We start from the raw sequence: 20,087 nt of genomic DNA, 5'->3' as shown, positions 1-20,087 counted from the left end.
CGGCGCGCCGACGCCTCGGCACCATCTCGGCACACACCTCTAGTCGGAACCCATCATGGAGGCCATAGAGTTTCTCTGTATAAAAATAGAGTGTAGTATTTCTGAATATTTCTCTCGGAAGCCGAGCGCGCACCAAATTAAAGCTACAGTTAACCAAACGTCTCGACAAATCTTGATTTTGCTCCGTGATCTCGACCAATGTCTCGACGCAAGAGGTCACGTGTTGGGCCACCACTGTGGCTTCACGGAGTGTTTGCTTGCCCAGAGGCGCTGGCTTGCCCTTGCCAACGTTGGCTGTGTGACGTAACGCCAGTGGTAATGCCCATGTAATGCACCCTCCACTCCATGCTCCACTCCCTCCTATCCATGCTCCTCTTTTTCCTTCCTCCGTGGAGAAAATGTGTGTGGGGACGCGCCTGCGGGAAGCGTAACCCGAAGTGCCACTGACATTGTCATCACTTTTATCTGTGTTTAGCTTATGGTGTTTGGTGCTTGAGACGTTTGAGCGCAGTTTTCATCTTGCATCTTGTCAGATGTTCTGTGTTGTGAACCGGGGAACAGCTGTTGCGTCTTCTTTGCCGAACGTGCCGAAAGTGAAAGTGCGGGCCCACTTGTGCACCTTGTGGCGTCGCTTGTTACCGCTGAAACTCCCCGAAATCCCAGTGCCTGTACGCTGCGCGGGAGTCCAAAGGTGCACCATGGAGCGTGTAACACGTCCTCTGTCGCTCCGAACGGTCTAATCTTGAAACTAACGCATTCTTTGCCCATAATCCGTGTGTAATATTACAAAAAAAACAGGCAAGCGCTTGTCGAGCTAAGCGCATCGAGAAAGGTGTCGGCTGTGCTGCACAGCGCCTTGAAAAGTGAGCCAAGAGACTCGGGCTACCGCTTTTTTGCTGCCACGTTTTGTGCACAACTTCGCTAAAGTGTAGCAACAGTGCGCCCGATCATTGCTGATCGAGCCACGGCTTTTACGTTGCTCTTTCTTAGTGGCGATAAAAGATACCGAAGCTTTGTAAGCCAGCTATGTATCCCATGTTTGCGGAAATATGCTCCCGTTATCGGCGTTACGTAAGTACATTTATAAAGCATGCTTTGTTAGAAATGCAAAGGGAGCATTAGGAACAAGAAAGCAGATTGTGCACAAACTCGAGGGGCTCTCAGAAGAATGAATACGCAGTCATGCATTATCAGATTCTAAAGGTAAACTTGTGCTATAATTAATATCTTGAGTATACTAGTCATGACCATACATGTGTGTCATCTGCAGAGATGGCATAGAGAAAGAAATATTCATTTTTCTCTAGTTCAAACAGTAGTAGATGGTGCCACTATTGTATAATATATACTCCAATCAAATATATTATGATTTAATCAGAAGAGAGGATGCAGATGCTGCATGTATAAACAGTTCCAAAAGTATGCATTGCGGAATGCCCTGTCTAAGCAATACTTTATTGCAAATGATCATGTTTAGCCAGAAAAGTTCCACTGATTTAATGACGCAGCATGCTGTAGTATGTTATGTCCGCTGTGGATGGGATGAAAAGTATTCTTTTGTTGCTTGTGTATAGTCGACGACATCAAGTGTTCACAACATATTTGAAAAATATTGGTATTTTCAAATAGTGGCTATTTGATTTGAGAAGCTATTCTAACGACTATTCAATTGAAGGACCAAATTAAATTGGACAATGTTTGATTTGTGATTAGAAAGTTTTAAATATTCGCACACCCTAGTTGCAAGCAATTCCTAGAAATTGTGAATAAATTTAGTGATGTGACAGCAGATAAAATGCCACTAGTTTCAAGGAATGGGCTATCAAATGTAGTAAAAGTTTCATTGTTGTTTGACTTTTTTCAAAAAATGAAGGGCTGTTTCATACGTAGAAGCACAAAAATGACTGCAACGACAACATATTTTGGTGCATGTTTTGGGAATGAATATCTTGAAACTGGTGTCATTCTGAGGATACGTTCCAAGTATATGCACCTTTCAAACTCACTGGATACAGTTAGTAAATTACGATATGTGCTATAAATTTGTTTGTTAATAATTTCGTTATGGAAATTTTCTTTAAGATATATTTTAAGATATATAGTTTTAAGATATATTTCGATTTCTCATGCAAGTAATGCCCACCTCTTCAAGGAATCCAGCTCGGGGACTAGAATAGTTCTGTCTACTACAGGCGATTTTTAAAAATACCACATATTCTTCTAAAAAGGAAAAAAAAAGAGCAATAGAAGAATGCCTCGTATGTGGTTAGAGGCCTAGCTCTGCACTGCAGCATGCATTGCTATTGCGACATTGGCAAGTTCTAGCATTTTCAGTTCTTAGATTTTGGAAAGTTTTTCTTACTGTTCCCAGCCTTTACTCAGAAAAAACTAAGTGTGTGTGTGTGTGTGGGTATATTGTTTTTTAATTGCAAGAAAGCTTACGGATACATTTGGTGGCTACATTATTGGAAATATGCTTGTATTTTGGTAATATTAGTGTCGTATAGTGTCTTTCTTATAATGCTCACCTATTCTAGTTAATAAGCTGAGAAATTGTGGTTGTAAGCAGGGTACTGACAGTGGGGCCAAAGGACACCATCATAATGCTTGTGCAGCTGTTATTGCTGACTGACCGTGCAGTATGTTATAGTGAATGCATCTAAGTATGTAGCCATGAGAAATTTCAAACTGTTGCAAATTAACTGTACTGGGGAGTATGTTTAGTTTTCATTGTAAGACATGCGTGAAATCCAGTGAAAGGTTACTTCAGCTTTGCCGACACTTGTTAGAAGCAAAAATGCGCTTTGAATGTGTTACTAATGCACGTGGTTTTGTGCTTAACTTCGGCTGCTTCCATGTGGTCAAACTTGTAAATTGCACAAATATGAAGACATTTGCCTGCACTTTTCTCCTGGCGTGTCAAGTTGATGATACATTTTGCTTAAAAATATTGAAAGCGCCTTTACACATCTTTTATAGTGTCTCTGGCAACTTCCATGCTATTACAGTGAAAAAATAATACTGATATTGAAAAAGTTGACACGTAATGTAATAAAAGACAAAATGTTTATAAAATGGAACACTGAGCTGATGCCGATGCATCAAGCAAAAGTAAATTGAAGTGAAGCTTGTAAATTATACACAAGCATTTATAGCAGCAAGGATAAAATTTACAGGTAATGCTTTAGCAACTTCAGCTACACATGTGGTGTGTGATAAGTTATGAACGGTCTCATTGTGTGTACACCTTTCTTAATAACATTAACACACTTCCAGTGTGCATAGTATATCCTTAATGGCTCGAGCTCACTTTTTGTTATCAATAAGGTGAAAAATTGCTGCAGTTGTAAACAATGTACTAACAGTTGTACCAGTGAAATCATGTGGAACGTACATCAGTCTTATACCGAAGTCACACATACACTTTGATCGCAATTGGGGCCGCTCGGGATCGAATCTTTCTGTCGCGATCAACTATGGTTGCTGCTACATGGTCCAACTATCTGGATCGAGTTATCGTCTGCAACTCTCAGAACTGCATAATGCCTTGGCTACAAATGCACATTTGCAAAGTATAGTTCAATTTTGCAACTTTCTATTGTTGATAAAAAGATTTTTAAACATTTTATATTGAGCTCCTTTGACTTCTTGTTTTTAGCAATTTCAGAATACTGCGCTAGAGGGTGCAGACATCAGCCTGCGATCGTGATCAAATACATGGTGGAGATCCGACAGTGACCATGTAGCAGCACACATATCTGGGTCGAGCTTAATCTGGATCGGCCCCGATCATGACCAGAATGTACCTGTGACACTAGTATTGCTCTTTGACCGTTCCAGTGAATGTATCAATTAATGGGGCCTCAGACATTTTTAAACAGTAGTGAGTTGGCTACTGTATGGAGCATGCTTGCTTTTACATAAAACATGCAAGGAATGTAACCAGAATCTTGATTTACAACTTTCCACCGGTTACTGACTATGGATGTAATTCAGTATTGTCTAAGGAAAGACACTCCTCGAAACAACCTTTTTTCTATTGTAAAATAGCTTTCAAATTTCAGCAAATTATAGAGTTTTCTATACAGATTTCAAATATGCCCTTACTGTTTGTTGCCATTGTAGTTTTTGAGTTATGTGGTGCACAGTGACAAAATATAGTCATCTTTGTGGGCACTTTTTTATGCACTAAATTTTCACAAAAAGCATTGTGCTGTAGTTTGTTTAGCTCTTTGTAGATCACAAAGTACCGATATGTAACCGAACAGCGTGTACAATTAATGGAACTATGCAAAAAGATTAGAGCGTTTCAACTAATTTCTTTTTTCTCGATTCCCTGGAATATAACCTTGCACTTTCACAACTACAACTGGGCGATATTGCAATTTCAAGTAGGTATCAGCACTGCTCATATCTTCAAGAGTATGTATGCCAACCTAAGTTAGTAGAAGACAATTATAAATGTACAAATTTATTTTCTTGTGATGATGAAAAAAAAAAAGAATTTGTTGAATTGTCCTATTTTTTTTCGTAGTTGCAGTAATTGTAGATGCTGTTTCAATAGATATTAACACATAGTGGTCTATAAAGAGCTAAATAAGCTACAGCACGATGCTTTTTCTGAAAATTTATCACACAATAAAGTGCCCCAAAATCGCTCTATTCTGCTATAGTGTAGGACATAGCTCAAGAACTATAGTGGCTACACAGAAACTAATGACATATTTGAAATCTGCTTGTAATGCTCTATAAGTGGGTGGATTTTCAAGTCTCTAGTATAACTATTAAAAAAAAAGTTTTTGTTTTTAGGAGCATCTTCCCTTAACTTTCACTCCAGCCACTGATGATTGTTGTAAGCAAGAATGTTCATTGAATATATTAATGCATGTGGTTTTGTCACTGAATCACAGCTGTTTCGATGTTATGTAAGTTTCAAGCACTAAGCATTCTTGCTTGTACCTTTATTTCTTATTTTTCACTGCACCATTATGTTCTCAAATGCACGTTTGTTTCAGTCTAAAACCAAAGCTTGCCAGAATGAATTATTGATGCTTCTCTTAGTGTTTCTTATTCTCAGCACCACCCAGACATAAATCAGTTGATGTGCACACATAACTGAGTTAACAATTTTTGGAATGCATAGTTTCATCTTCTTATACGCAAGTGCTAACATCCAGAAATGATGAAAGGGCAGACTTATGTGCCTCAGTAAGCATTGCTAAATGTCTGCAGACAATCAAGACACCAGAAAAGAAGGTGGACTTAGCCACAGTGCTGCTCGTTAGTAAAACACAGTGCTTGGAGGGCTGAACTGCAGTACATAATGACAAAGACACGATGGATGAGCATTGTGCTTCTACTCTCGTGCACATTTTTCATAATGCCCATTGCTGTGCATTCTTAAATAGTTGCCCAGACAGGAGACATAGATACACTTTTGTCTTGTTCAATAGCCATTATCTTTTTACTGTCCTTTAGTGCACCCTCACATGTGCTCACAGAGGTACACTGAGACCTGCCGTGGTTGCTCAGTGACTATGGTGTTAGGCTGCTGAGCACGAGGTCGCGGAATCGAATCCTGGCCACGGCGGCCGCATTTCAATGGGGGCGAATTGCGAAAACACCCATGTACTTAGATTTAGGTGCACGTTAAAGAACCCCAGGTGGTCGAAATATCCCTAGTCTTCAACTACGGCGTGCCTCATAATCAGAAAGTGGTTTTGGCACGTAAAACCCCATAATTTAATTTTTAGGTACACTGAGTGTTCTTTGCACTGCAAGATTGTTGGTATCAGGTGCTTGTCTGATGCGGCCATGGCCTGCTTTTCGTTGTTTAGCTTATCCCTGACAGCGAAATATATTGGTGTTTGACTGTAAATGAGGACCATATTTAACTAAACTGAAACAAAATAGCCAAGCAAAATAATAACAGGATCATCATGAATTTCTGTGAATTCTCTTGCATCAAGGAAGACTCACCAAAATGTCATGATAGTTTGAGTTGGGCGGTGTACCTGTATGGTCTTTCTTCACATAAGTGTTAATGATTGTATTGTGTGTTATGCAGGGTGTCCCAGCCAACTTCAGCAAGAGTTCAAAGATACATGTATGTGAATGCCATGTAGCTGGACAGAACCAAGGTAATGTTGTTTGCCGTCGCTTGGAGATGCTAAGTTTACCTTGTGCATTTTTTCGAATTAGATAATTAGCATTGTATATTAATCAACTTCTCATATATTCTGGTTAGATCAATATTGTCAAGGAAAAAATTTTTGAGCAACATATAAAACTCTCGATACAGCTTTCTGTTCCTCAATGCATGCTACATAAAGTGTTTCTCCGAGTGTGAAAGAAGCCCGCAAATACACACAAAGTGCCTCGAGTGGCTAGTCGCCCAGCAATTTCGCGTTAATTTGTGCGCTTCTTTCATGCTCGGAAAAACACCTATATGTAGCATATATTGAGCAAAGAGAGAGCTTGTATCGGGAGTTTTTCATGTCGCTCTACAATTTTCTCATTGGCACTATTAATCTAATTGTAATATTTGACAAATAATTAATTAATACTAATTATCGAATTAGCCAGAATGAAAAAATATAATTTTAATATCTCCAAGCGATGCCAAGCAACATTACCTTTTTTCTATCCAGCTATGTGACATTTGTGTATTTTAAACTCTGGCTAAGGTTATCCGAGACATCCTGTATAGAAGAGGGGTGATGTTACCGCAATCCTTTGATTGCATTCGCATTCGGCATTTTGCGAATGTCTTTTTTATTCTTTGTGCATGTGTGTTGCGTGTCCTTGAACCTTTTTATTGTTTTTTGCAGGCTATATGAACATCATGGTTGTATTCAGTTTAATTTCAGGTTGAAGCTTGTTTTGCTGCTCACTTAATAAGGAGAATTTATTTTCTTTCACTTCACTGTTTGCTGTTTCCACTGTTTTCATAGTCACTGTTTGCTAAATACAGATTCAGTGTGGTGAAGTCAAACTTGAGGATTGGACACTGTGCCTCCAAGATTTCATTGAAATGCTGGTACACACTTAAGCTGAACTCGATGGGGTGCATCACAGGTGACTCAAACTTGGACACAGGTTGAGAGAGACCTTCACCTTTGCTTAATAAACTTCATGGTTTCCCATGTGTATTAGTGTAATTTGGTCTTAGAGTAAATATCTTTTTTGAACCTCTTGGGTTAAGTCAATTTCTTCTTTTATGTTTACACCTCTTTCTTGTAATGTGCTGATCACGTTTTTTTTTTGTTAAATTTTATTGACGCCTTTTTCTCATTTAAATCTCATTTACTGTTTTGTGTTTTTAGTATGTGCGCAATCCTGCCTTCTCTGAATCTATCTTCTTGGCTCTTCGAGCTAAAGTTGGCAAATCCGATAGCTGTCTCAGAGATGTGAACGCTGGAGGAGAATTTAGGTGCTCGCAATGACAATTACTTGAAAACTTAAATATGACACCTGCTTATAAAAGATATGAAGGAGTTGGACAGAAATGTAGTACTGGTTCTTATTGATGCAACAGAAGTATCTACCCTCGCATCCTTGAATTGAAACATGTAAAATGGAGGCATGGGGAACGTCTTGTTTTCTAATGTGTCTAAGTGGAGGCACATAGACACATTAGAAAACAGGACTATCACCGGTCTTGAAACTAAGGCATTTTGTGAAATTACATTGTAACGTTTATACTTATACACTATCTCTATGAGCATAAAAAACTAGAATGTGATCCCCCTTATGTGCAGACAAATTCATCTTCATTCTTTGATATTGCAGGGCATGAAGCTCCTGGGATTATTATCATTAGGGAAGAGCTTCCAGGTAGCTATGGTGAAGAGTCTGCAACAGAGAGGGAAACTGCTGCTGTGCACCAAAGACGTTATCGTTAAGAGCAAACCTTCGCGTTCCGGCAGGGAGGAGGTGCACAAAAATACAGGAAGCACTGCCTCAAGGGTGATGGGTGTGCAATCTGACGCCGAGGGCCCAGACAAAGATGCCGATTCGTATGGGTGCAAACACCCACGCATTCTTCAACATACCGCAACACCTGCTTCGACACTCTGTTGGGCACTCACAGGACTTGCCATTCTCGTGCAATAACTGCAAAGAAGCGCGAGAGTATGCATGTCAACAAAGAGCAGTCCCATTGTATGCCGTGTTGCAAAACCCTCATTGACAAGGGCGTGCTTCGACATCACATAGCGGTTCACCATGGGCAGGCCGGATTTCGTTGCCACCTGTGCCCCTAATGTGTGAGGGCTCTGAGCTACGTGCCGACATTTTCTCTTTTCTTTTTTTTTTTCTGTAATCTTGCCATCTTGTAACCACTTGCACAAAAACATAGTCAGTTAGGCAACTTGTAGATGCCATATGAACATGAAGATAGTATCAAATGATACTTCTCCATGCTGAGAGCACGCAGCAATAGTTTTAGGCTAAGAACATAATTACAAGGGAGTATAATTAGCTGTAAACACCTGTAGAGTATGCAATATTTTACTACTGGTGCCGTCTGCTGAGTATGCACTATACAGGCATGCCAGATGTCTCGCATTTTCCCACGTGCCCACGCTCTCATTGCGCATGTCAAGCTTGCATGTTTTTGAAAACAAGGTCTTTGCTGACTTCACATGGGTTTGGCTTATCTTGCATCTGGCTATATTTAGCCACTACCAGAAAGAATGAAAGGGTAAACCAAGCATCAATGCTAGAAAAAGACAAGGTCGGCGTAATTGCGCATGAAATATGATACGAATGAAATACGAAATTAATGAAGAAAGACTGTGGAAAAGAGGGAGAATAGAAAGATATGATCAGCATTTAATCATCGAATCATTTGAACCACCACGTACGTCAACCTTGTCTTCAGTGTTGACACTTGGTTGACGCTTTCTTTTATTACATTACAACTTGTAAGTAATAGCAGACACAAGACAGTTATTTTTGTTTCATATGCAGTTTCATTATAGCAAGGCTTGACTATGTGTAGTCTGTGCCTTGGGTGAGATAGTCACAGTTTTTTCAGCAGGCAATTTTATTCTCAATCGTGGCAGCCACTTTCTCAATCTCATGCACATTTGTTCTTGTATGTAGATAAGCCGTCAATCAATAAAAAATTCACTTTCGCATGATTCAGATTAATAAATATTTCATGTGATTGAAAGCATGGCCACTTACCGCTCTTCGAAATCCTTACTAGTGCTTATGAGACTGCCGTCGTATGTGGGTGTACTATTTTCAATCCTAATATTTTTTTGCGTAGATAATTACTTCGTTTGAAATGCTATGGCAAACTTCTACATAGACTGCAACTGCTTCAGCCACACTTCCCAAATTCTGGTGGAAAAGCGGAAGGGAAATAGTTACTTTTGAGTGATGGTTATGACTTTAGTGTGCGATCGTGCTCACCCAACCCAACCAAAAGAGCATAAAACATTGGTTAACACTTGCTCCATGCACACGTTTGTTGATATTTTATTGATTTTACAAGGCTTGGAAACTCAACATTTGCAGGCACTGCTGAAGAAGTCTCCAGATGAAGACATCGAAGAGTTCAACACAATTATGGAAAACATTATCTTGCATCATATTGCAGAGGTGATTATTAAGGACGAGCCTGCAGATGTGAACAGCAACAAGATTGTAAGTTCGGGAAGCACTGCCTCACATGTGACTAAGTGGAACGGAATCCTCGGCGAGGGGTGATCACCTGCACCAGTGCAAGCTTTGCCATGGCATCTTCTTGGGACCATGCCATTGGCTTCAGCATTCCGTTGAGCGCTTGCAGAAGTTGTCGTTCTGGTGCAACAATTGTGGTGTTGCCTTTTCACATCAGGTGGACATGGTCATGAACGAGAACACATACGTCGACAAAAATATTCCTACTCGTCCAGAAGTACTCGTACTCGCCATCCAATGGTCTGGAGTGTCAAGAGTGCCGTGAAGATACGTAGACTGTATACTGTTCACAAAGGCTGAACATGCAAAATGCTTCATGTTTGACCACTGTTTGCTACACAATCCCATGTATTGTGTGGCCTTGTATTGATTCAGTGTCAGTGGGACTTGCAAAATTGTTTTAAATTGTTCTCTGTTTAATTTTAAAAATGCAAGTAACATAGTTTAGTTCAAAGGAATGGGCATTGAAATAATAGAATGTGACTGTGTTGAGGGTCCTTGCAGTCTCTTGCAAACAGTAAAAAAGATGAGACCGCTGCTACTATTGTATAATGTCATTGAAACACAGTTGCTTACATGCCTATCCTGGTTCTGTTAATTGCTTTTCATTTTCTTGTTTGTGCATTCCTCTATATTTTGACGCCTACTTTGTGTTTTGATTGTATGCAGAATGCCGTGTTGTGTAACTGCTACTTATTTAAGTCCTAGTGAAGACACAATCATGAAAAAAAACAATACAAGACCAGCCACTAGTGCTGCTTTTGTGAACTTCTGCATAAGGAACACCTGTATTTTCTTCTGATCAACTAGTGCAGAGCGTCGGGAATGATTGCATTTTTTAACCAACATAGAACAAGAATGAAGTGCATATGTCGAAGAAAGGACTCAGTTGTTGTACTCAACCAGCCCTTTCATTATCTGTCCATTTAGCCAGCTTTGCACATGGGATGGTTGATTGCGCACAACGGACCTGTGGTCAAGAGCGCTCCTTTGGGTCAGCTCGTGAATCATATTTCAAAAAGGTCAACACAAAATGCAAGGTTGCAAGGAAGAAAATACAAATGGGGCAGATGCTCATCCAGTCTGTATTCTCTTCCTTGCGGTCCAATATTTTGCACTTCTCCAAATGTGTGCTATCTCACTAACTGCATTCAGTGCAGCAAGAGCTACGAGCTATGTCTGCCGAACTGGCTTCGTGTTTCAGGGAAAGGACGGCTTGCTGATTGTGCACTATTAATCCATCTGTATCATTTCGTTCATCTGGTGTTGGTGGGGGTTTGAGAGGTCAACCGTTCACAAGCCCTTCTTGGAGTTCTCTTTCCTGCTGGACCGATGGGAGCTGTAGATTTCGTGGTACTGCAAGAAATTAGTGAGGTGTATTTTAGCACCCATTCCAGGTTTATTGGCATGGCCTGTAGCTCTTTGCTGCAGTGTGCAGAGTTTGTGAGATTACGCACATGTAGAATCATAGCAATCTCTTGCAAGATTTTAAGTATGAAAACATGGTGTACGTTTCTGGAAAGCTGTAGGAACGAACTGTTGGGCTGATATCACCTCATGTGAGGATATTCCCTTTGAAAGCAATGGGTTACTCCTCCACGGCCTGTCCTGTCTATCCTGAGGAAAGGGAGCAACGGGAGAATGTTTCTTGTGTCATGCTGCCCTCATTTGCTATTTACAGTTGCTGGTTCTTCAGTGCATAAAAATCACAAGTTGCTAAATCTTTGAAGAGATTAACCTTTAACTCCGAATTTCTTTTGTTTCAAAGTGTACAAAATTTCCCCAATTTTTTTCATTTTTGCAAATTCTTGAACATCATATCCTGATATGAAAAATATTATACACATACAGTTTACCTACTATGTGGTATTCATTTAAAATGCCGAAATGTTAATGAAAGACACCTGGTTTCAAGAACAAGTTTTTACAACTAAAGTGTAAGGCTTGAATGTAATTCTCTGAACAGATAGCTAAGCAATTTGAAAGCATCGAAGGGTATGTTCACTACCAAAACGCAAATGCATGGTGAGAGTTGAGTTGACGAGCGTGGCAGGTCCTTGGCAAGAAGTGCAGAAGCTGGGGCTTGGACAAGTGCTGCTCAACTTTGGCAATATTCGTACAAACTGTTAGGACGAGTACATTTTACACTTGGTAGTTAAAGGATTAATAGGGTAGCTATTGACATCCTCCAAGGTCTTATCAGCTATGCATATATGCTGTTGACTGCAAGTGCATCATGTTAATTAATGCTTGATGTCATGTATAAATATAAGCAGCTCTGAGAATTGTTCTGCAAGTACCATTTTAAAATTTGATTGTGTTTCAACTTCCATTTTGGAGCTTAAAAAAAAATGTTTTTGGAGCTTAAAAAAAAAATTTTTTTGTTACCTTTCATTGTGTGCTGAGTTTATTGCTAACTGTTTTTCTCACTGTCACTACGAATGCCACAGGATATACCTGCAGCCTTCATAAACTGAGCTGGCTTTTGACATTTCTATCATTCTGCTTTTTTTTGCAGGGCCTGGACAGCTTATGTTCACAGACATCATCACTAAAATTGAACCACCAGACCCTCAAGGTGACATTGAAGGTGTTGCAGTTGTGGAAAGTCCTGTTTTGCAAGTGCACACAACAGGCAACTACAGAAACAAATGCTTTGAGGTAGATCACCAACACCAGTGCAAGATCTGTCGGCTGATCTTTAACACGCGCCTACACCTGCTTCAACACTCCGTCACACACGCCAAGGAGCTGCCGTTCTTGTGTGCCAATTGTGGCGCAGCCTTCGCGCGCGCAGAAGACGTGGCGGAGCACGAGAACACCAGGCACTTCAACAAACAGGAGTACCGCTGTGTCGGATGCCCAGAGACCTACGGCGACAAGGCACAGCTTTGGCAACATGTACAGAGCCACTATGGCAAGCCTGCGTACCACTGCGAGATGTGCCCCATGGTGTGAGTCTGCCTTTGCCATTTCTCTGTAGAGAAGCACTGACGCATGCAGTGAACTCGTGTTATAACCAAGTCACCAGGTTAGGAAATGGAAACCCCAATGCATCACACACTAAAGCACACCACGAGAGTTAATGTGTGGATGTTCAATTGAGAAATTTAGAAGTGCAAGCACTCCAAAATATCCTTCTTCTTTGTTTGTTTGTTTGCAAAGGGTGCTATAGTAGCACTCAGACTCTGCGTAAACCACCACAATTTTTGTTAATCACCTGTGAAATATAGGATTGAAATCTTGTATGCGCTTAATGCAACTTTTTACAGAGTAAGCTGTTATGGGCTCATTCATTATGGGCAATGTTATCTGCCGCATCGTAGCATGTAGCATCGATATGTGCACACTTCGTGTTGCAGTTACCGTTTTCCTGTTCATGTTTTATTACATGAACAGGAAAAGTGATCTATCCCTTGTTAAATTATCATGTTTAGAAGAACGTGTCCCCTCACGTTTCACAAGAAACACAGAACCCTAGACTGTGCGCCTTTTTAGAACTAATTACAGCTCACAAATGCTAAAAAACAACTTACCAAGGCTTTTAAATGCTTACAACAAATCTGGCATTGATATATGTGCCCTTACCCCATCAGAATTTTCTCAACTAAATCAGCAGGACTAATATTCATGCTTATATGGTCAGCTATTTCAGAAGTGCAGATTAGATGAGTTTACAGCTTTTGTTCACATTTATATTACATAGATATGTGTGTATATGTTTTTTTTTTCATCTGTCATATGTGAAATGTTTTGTAACTTCATTACGCGCAACTACTCATGCATTCTTGTAAAACTGTGTATATTTGTATTGTTAAAAACACGCGGCAGCTCCGTGCTGCCCATGTCTTGTGGTCATAGGGGGCCAGGTGTTTTTTCAAGCTGCACTTGCAGCTTTTCTTCCCTGTCTCCCCCAATCTGTTGGAAATAAAGATATATTCAAATTCAAGTACGTTGCAATTGCGTAGTTGCAGTAGACAAAGTGACAAACCGCATTCGTGTACTGCAACTATGCACATATGCGTGTACTGCAACTATGCAACACGAAGTGTGCACATATTGATGCTACATGGCGGTCATCTCCTAGTAGAAGAAGCGGCAAACCGTTTCGTCTACTAGCCCCTGCCCCTTAGGTTGACATCGAGCTCCCTGGACGCCTACGAGCGGTACCGGAGCTCCGGTGTCACCCCTTACGGACAATAAAAGTTTTCGCACACAGGTAGGCGTACGAGGTAGATAGAAAAGGTTTGAGGAAGAAAAACAAAGATTAAGGAAATGTATACAAATATGCTAGAATGAAAAGCATGTATAGCACACTTTATTTATTTATTTATTTATTTATTTATTTATTTATTTGTTTGTTTGTTTATTTATTTATTTATTTATTTATTTATTTAAAATACTCTCAGTGCCTGCAGAGAGGAGTGGTGAATCATTATACAATATAGATGTAGCAGTCTGAAAGGATGAATGAACCGGATTGCTGGCGACCTAGGTTGGGAGGTTCGGATGCTGTTTTGGGCAGAAATAAATTGAGGTAAGGTTTGTGCGGCAACTTGGTACTTGTATCTTGATGTTGTGGTCGATTCGCGATGAAATATGAGGGGGTGATGTAACAAGGTCATTTTTTAATTCTGGTTTAGTATAGTACATTTTATGAAAGAGTGATAACAGGGCGACTTTCCTTCTTGATGATAGGTCTGGCAGATTAATGTTAGTTTTGATGGTGGGTACACTGGCACTGTGGGAATAATTGCATACAATGAAACATGCAGAGCGACTCCGAATGGCTTCAAGTAAGTATGTTAGCTGTGTTGTAGAGGGATCCCAAGTTGGTGAAGCGTACTCTAGTTTAGACCTTACTAATGTTTTATCTAATAAATAAATAGTAACTTTTAAATAAAGCAGGTTGAGGGACTCTGTCTCTTTCCCATTTCAAAATGAGTGCCAGTAAATAAATCATCATCATTAGCATTGTATTGTGCAATTTGTCACGGGATGTGCATGCACGCCACGTAGCGTTGATATGTGCAAACTTTGCATTGCAGTTGCACTGTATACCATCAGGTGTCCCGACATGTTGCAGTTGTATGTAGCAGTTGCCTGATGCATGCAGCTGGACCCGGTTAACTCAAGCTGGCTAGGTGACTGTTTGTCACCGCCCCATTTCGAAGGAGATGACAATAAATCATCATCATCAACAGCATTTTATTGTGACACGGGTCAAGGGAGATAACGTGTACACCGCGTAGTCTGGATAGGCGTGTTTACTCTTCGGTACACATTATGGTGCCTGCTCGCAAGGTACGAATCGCTGCTGAAGAAGTGAATCAGGCAACCAGGCAATGTCGGGCTCAGCAGACTGCTATGCAGAGAGAAGCACAAGATGCAGCTTGCCATTGATGCTGGGCGCACAGTTCAGATTGTCCTCATGAAAACAATGTGAAGAGACTTCACCACAAGGACCCACTAGTGCGTGCTGCCGAAAATGGAGCTCCTTTGAAGCCACTCCTCCAGCTTAAGCTGTCACTGCGCTGCGTGCACCGTGCAGGCCTGCGACATTTTTTTTTTTCCACAAGAAAGCTCAAGTTATGCTCCTGTCGCACGAGTTAATGTCATTTGTATTTAGTGACATTTGCATTTCAAGGCATTAGTGGGCTGCTGCTCAGAGATATGTAATGCCATTAGAGGAAAGGCTACTTTTGCAAACTAATAAGTTTGCTGAACTCATTCAAATGTGTTTCTGCATCAGTTGAGTAGTCTTGCCAAAGAGTGGCCACAAACAAATAATATTATAAAGGTAAACACTTGATTGTAGCAATGAGTATGCTTTCATTTTTAGATGTTTCATTTTTTTTTAGGGGGAACAATACAATAGACTGATTTGATTGTAAAAGTTTAAGTACGCACTCTTCTTCCCAGCAACATTGTCAAGAACGTTGTTGACAATGTTTAGCACCACATCGTAAGTGCAGTCAACGCAAGTACGAAACATATTATGAGGTTTGCAGATGAATACTGTCATGTTAAAAATAATTGTTTTATAAAGCACGTATAATTAAGAACATTTTGCTTAGCACTATAATTTTTTCTGTGCCTTCAAGTCTTTGACACATTGCAATTGCCATTATCTGCAAATTACATTATATCTTCCCGTGTGATGGGGGTATTCGATTACATCTAGGGCAGAATGAACTAAAATTACATCCCCCACTCTGACTAGCATGTTGAGCTGGTAAAATGCTGGTTGGAGCTGGTATGATAAACTGCAACAACAGCGAGGTTAATGCCATTTCGTGAGCCTTTGAAGCTGCGTTGCAGTTGCATCTAATCAGATGTCATGACATTATTGTTTTCGAAATCATTTTTGTTCAAGAACAAACCATAATTATCGTGCCAGCTCATCAGGCCCTTCAGTAAAGCCAAATGAGGTGCTTCTGATGTGGGATAGGTGGACGATCAGCGGGCAAAAAGTCATATATATATCAGTAGAGTTTGTAGTTTCATCTAAGTACCATTGGCAATCTCAATTGTATTTTTCAAATGCCTTGCAGATCATGGCAGCCTAAGGAACTTATGGAGTGAGTTCATGGCTATCACAGAGCACACACCAGCAGTGACATGTGAATTGTATTGAATTACATTAATTTTTTATGCTATCGGTGCCAGCTTGTCACTATCACAGCTTTAGCTTTATACTCTGCACACATCTCACTTTAAGTACATTTTACAGGGAAAAGAAGTGCAGGTTAAGGTTGAGTTAATGCAGTAGTATTTGCCACTGCATTCTCAGGTTGTTGCTGCCTGTAGCCAAACTTGTTCGATCTCTTTGTTGTGCCTCTTTTAAAAGCCAACGTCAACAATATTTTGGAATGCATCAAATGTCTAGCTTTAGGTAGCGAGTGTGTGTAGGTACAAACTAGTCTCGAGAATGTTGCAGGGGCCCTTTAAATTCTTCTTGTGCTGCAGCTGCACTTCACTCACCTTTCTTTCCCGACCCTTCAGGTTTCCCCTGCAGCACCAACTGTCAAAGCACTTAAGGACCCACACCAAGGAGGTGCATTATACATGCAGCCAGTGCAAGGCCACATTTATGCACAGGGAGTCACTGGCTAGACACAGCAAGACCCACCAGGGCCTCCGAAAACACCAGTGCCCCTACTGCCCAAAGGCCTTCATCCACCGGGGCTATCTCGTGGAGCACGAGAGGATCCACACGGGAGAGCGCCCCTTCACCTGTCGTATCTGTGACGAGAAGTTTGTCCAGCGATCCCACTTGAATGTGCACAGACATCGAATGGGCCATTAACTACGTGTGACTGTCCGGGTACTGTTCTGTCCCTGTCTGGCTGTGACATGACCTTACTGCTGGATGTCAGTGAGACATGGATGTGCGCAAAAGCATCACGGGGCTGTGCTTGGCTAGGAGTGTGTAGATAGAGTCTGCAGTCAAGCATTAGCCTTGTGTTTTTCCTTATTGTGGTATGATTCTCATAACGTCCTTGCTCAGAAAGATTAAGTGCTTAAATCTTTGTATACAGACCAGTAAAGTAAGTCACCTAGTGTCAGTGTTGTAGGTATTATGGTTGTCTTAAACCTTAATCACCTTTCTACTGGTGTTTAAGTGAGAAGGTTTTCTATCGAATGGCATAATAACTATGTTCTTTGGAACAGACATGAGTTTGCTGTCTTTCACTGTACATAGACCTAGTTGTCGATGGCTGTGACGATGTGGTTCAGCTGTGTTCTGTAGCATTGTGTATTGGTAAGCGATTCTGTAATTGGGCCCTGAGTTTCCATGCACTTGCAATCTTCCCACAGAACAACCCTTGTACTTACACACATATTATGTGTACTCGTATTTTCTGTAGTTGTAAATGAGGACTAAAAAAATTAAAAGCTTTCAGTACCAATTTTTTTGCTTATACAGGATAAAGACATCGATATCTAAGAAGCCTTGTTTTAGTTGATAAACATAGTTGCAAGTTTAAAAGCGGTTGCATTGTATTAAGTGGTAGCTTCATCAAGGTACTGCTTACCAAGGTATCAAGTCTACAAGCATTTCTTTTTCTGATATTTCAAAAATGAAAGAAATCTAAAAATGTTTATTTTTATATTGCAGTTAATTTTTTGAGTGGGCTGGGTTTTTTTTTTTGACAGCTAAATTGTTTTGAGGGCATTGACTATCACTTGGACAATATTGATTAACCTCGATATGTACCTCAGTCCACCAAAATTTTCAATGTAACAAATTTATAAATCTCTCTGGGGTTAGGGTTATTGTAGACCAGGCATTATTAAGTTTATGCAGGCAACTTGGCATTGCAGTTTCTTATTAATGAAGTCCTCAGTCATTGCATCGTTACATCTTTCATTTCCTCACTTTGCAGCTGCGAAAACAAAAGGAAAGAAAATGATTGTCTTTATAATTTGCATGTCTTTCTGCATTCAAAACATTCCTTGTAAATAAAGACAACTTGTTGTCAAATTAAAAGTGACTCCTGCATCCACTTGTAATTCTGGCACGAGGCACACAAAGCACGCCCACGTTCACCCACACTCAAGAGACGTGAAACGCTGGGAAACCAGACAGGAACATCGCAACATGCTATTATAGCCAGGGCTGGGCAAAGATACTTTGCAATTATGTTATGATACAATACAAGCTACTCTGGCAGTAAGTATTTGAGATATAGATACAAGATACTGCAGCAATTACTGTATCCGATACGATACTTTCCGTTTGTGTCTTAAGATACGCTGATACATTCACAAATTTCTTATTATCGATCTATATAATGTAGCAGCAAATGCATATGCATAAAAATTTGTGCATATTTGTGGAAAAAACGCATTGCAAAATATTTAATGCAACAGCGTTAAGGGTCCATGTTGCAGAAAAACCGGTGTCTGCGTTGACGGAGTTATTCGTGAGTAAAAATGTCTGTGTATATATATATATACACATATATACACACACACACATATATATATATATATATATATATATATATATATATATATATATATATATATATATATATATATATATATATAGGTATATGTATATACCATGCCTTGCTCTGTGGCATGTGGCATATGTAGGGTCTATTGCCACACCATTCTATGACTAAAGTTGCTCGTACCTGTTAACCCCCTTTCTTCCCGTTTATTACATAACGAGGGTCTGGAATCTGGCATCATTGATGCCTTAAGGTAGCATGTGCGGGTTTATTGACTGGTTGCCTTCACCCAAAAAGATCACGTTCTCGTGACGCCTGCGGCATAAAGGATGTTCTACATCCGCCACCAAGGTCTGTGGGTGGTGGCGCTGGCTAACACTCCCAGGGTTCTACTAGGAAACATGAATACCCAAGAAAGTGGATAGGGAAACGGCGCCGCAGTAGCTCAATTGGTAGGGCATCGCACGCGAAATGCGAAGGTTGTGAAATCATTCCCCACCTGTGGCAAGTTGTTTTTTTCATCTACTTTCATTTCCATTAATTTATTTATTTCGCTTATTAAGCACAAGTAATTTCCCCTATGTTGTCTGTCGTGTCAATGTTTGTTGGCTTCTTGTGATGTGACTAACAAAAATCGGGCCCCTCGGTTAACCCCCTTTCTTCCCAAATCTTGACTTGTAGCTTACCACTGTTGTTGGAAAGTGTACTATCGTGGCATTCTACTAGTGCCAACATATAGGGCATAAACTTGGAGGTCAATAAAGAAGCTGGAGAGCAAGTTAAGGACAGCGCAAAGCCTGCGAGAATGAAAAGTGTTAGGCATAATGTTAAGAGACAGGAAGAGATCGGTGCAGATCAGAGAGAAAAAGGGCAGCCAATATTCTAGATAGAGAAAGAAAATGGAGCTCAGCAGGCCACATAATGTGTAGGGCAGCAAACCAGTCGACCATTAGAGCAACAGAATGGGTGCCAAGGGAAGATAAGCGCATTTGAGGACTGCCGAAAATCGGGTAGGGTGGTGATATTAGGAGATTTGCAGGCGCAAGTTGGAATCGCAAGGAGAGGCTTTCGTCCTGCAGTCGACAAAAATAGGCTGCTGTTGATGATGATGGTAATGATGCCCAAAGGGGTGTGCAAGCTTAAATATGTATGCTGCCAATTTCGATACAGTTGTCATGTATGCTACAATTGTGCACTTTGCTCTGTGATCAATTATTTATTGAAGTGTCTAGCTACAATTATAATCTAAACTTTTGTGGTTTTATGTGGTATTTCATAATGTAATGTGTGTATTGTAAATGTGTAATGCAAAAAGTGGGCATCAACAATTCCATGTATAATTTCCACATGCAAGGATACTTCCTTGAGGCTTATTGTAATACGTAAAAATATGTAAAACCCCTCTCCAGGGGCATTTGAGGAATAAATAAA

The 20,087-nt window shown here is 40.3% G+C and overlaps 1 protein-coding gene across 6 annotated transcripts; it reads left to right on the top strand.

Moving 5' to 3' along the window:
* Nucleotides 1-305: 305 nt before the first annotated feature.
* LOC135910463 (zinc finger protein 69 homolog) lies at nt 306-17,261 on the top strand. 6 transcript variants are annotated; one of them, XM_070540811.1, is made up of 4 exons: nt 306-691; nt 9,529-10,687; nt 12,212-12,647; nt 16,699-17,261. In XM_070540811.1, exons 2-4 carry the CDS (start codon nt 10,636-10,638, stop codon nt 17,000-17,002), a joined length of 792 nt encoding a protein of 263 aa, XP_070396912.1. In that variant the 5' UTR covers nt 306-691; nt 9,529-10,635; the 3' UTR covers nt 17,003-17,261. The 6 variants fall into 6 exon arrangements, with proteins under 6 accessions (XP_070396912.1, XP_070396911.1, XP_070396913.1 ...); XM_070540810.1 differs by having other exon boundaries at nt 306-1,071; XM_070540815.1 differs by having other exon boundaries at nt 308-691; nt 9,529-9,612.
* The last annotated feature ends 2,826 nt before the right edge of the window (nt 17,262-20,087 follow it).

This window comes from Dermacentor albipictus, chromosome 6, assembly GCF_038994185.2.
Source record: "Dermacentor albipictus isolate Rhodes 1998 colony chromosome 6, USDA_Dalb.pri_finalv2, whole genome shotgun sequence".
Lineage (NCBI taxonomy): Eukaryota > Metazoa > Arthropoda > Arachnida > Ixodida > Ixodidae > Dermacentor > Dermacentor albipictus.
The sequence above is the reverse complement of the archived record's forward strand: the minus strand, read 5'-3'. Positions and strand labels throughout refer to the sequence as shown.

Excerpts from the sequence above, each read along its gene's own strand:
- LOC135910463 (XM_070540811.1), top strand. The coding sequence starts at position 10,636 with ATGGGATGGTTGATTGCGCACAACGGACCTGTGGTCAAGAGCGCTCCT. Across the intron at positions 10,688-12,211 it reads GGTCAAGAGCGCTCCTTTGG|GGCCTGGACAGCTTATGTTC; the intron begins GTCAGCTCGTGA and ends TTTTTTTTGCAG. Across the intron at positions 12,648-16,698 it reads TGCGAGATGTGCCCCATGGT|GTTTCCCCTGCAGCACCAAC; the intron begins GTGAGTCTGCCT and ends CCGACCCTTCAG.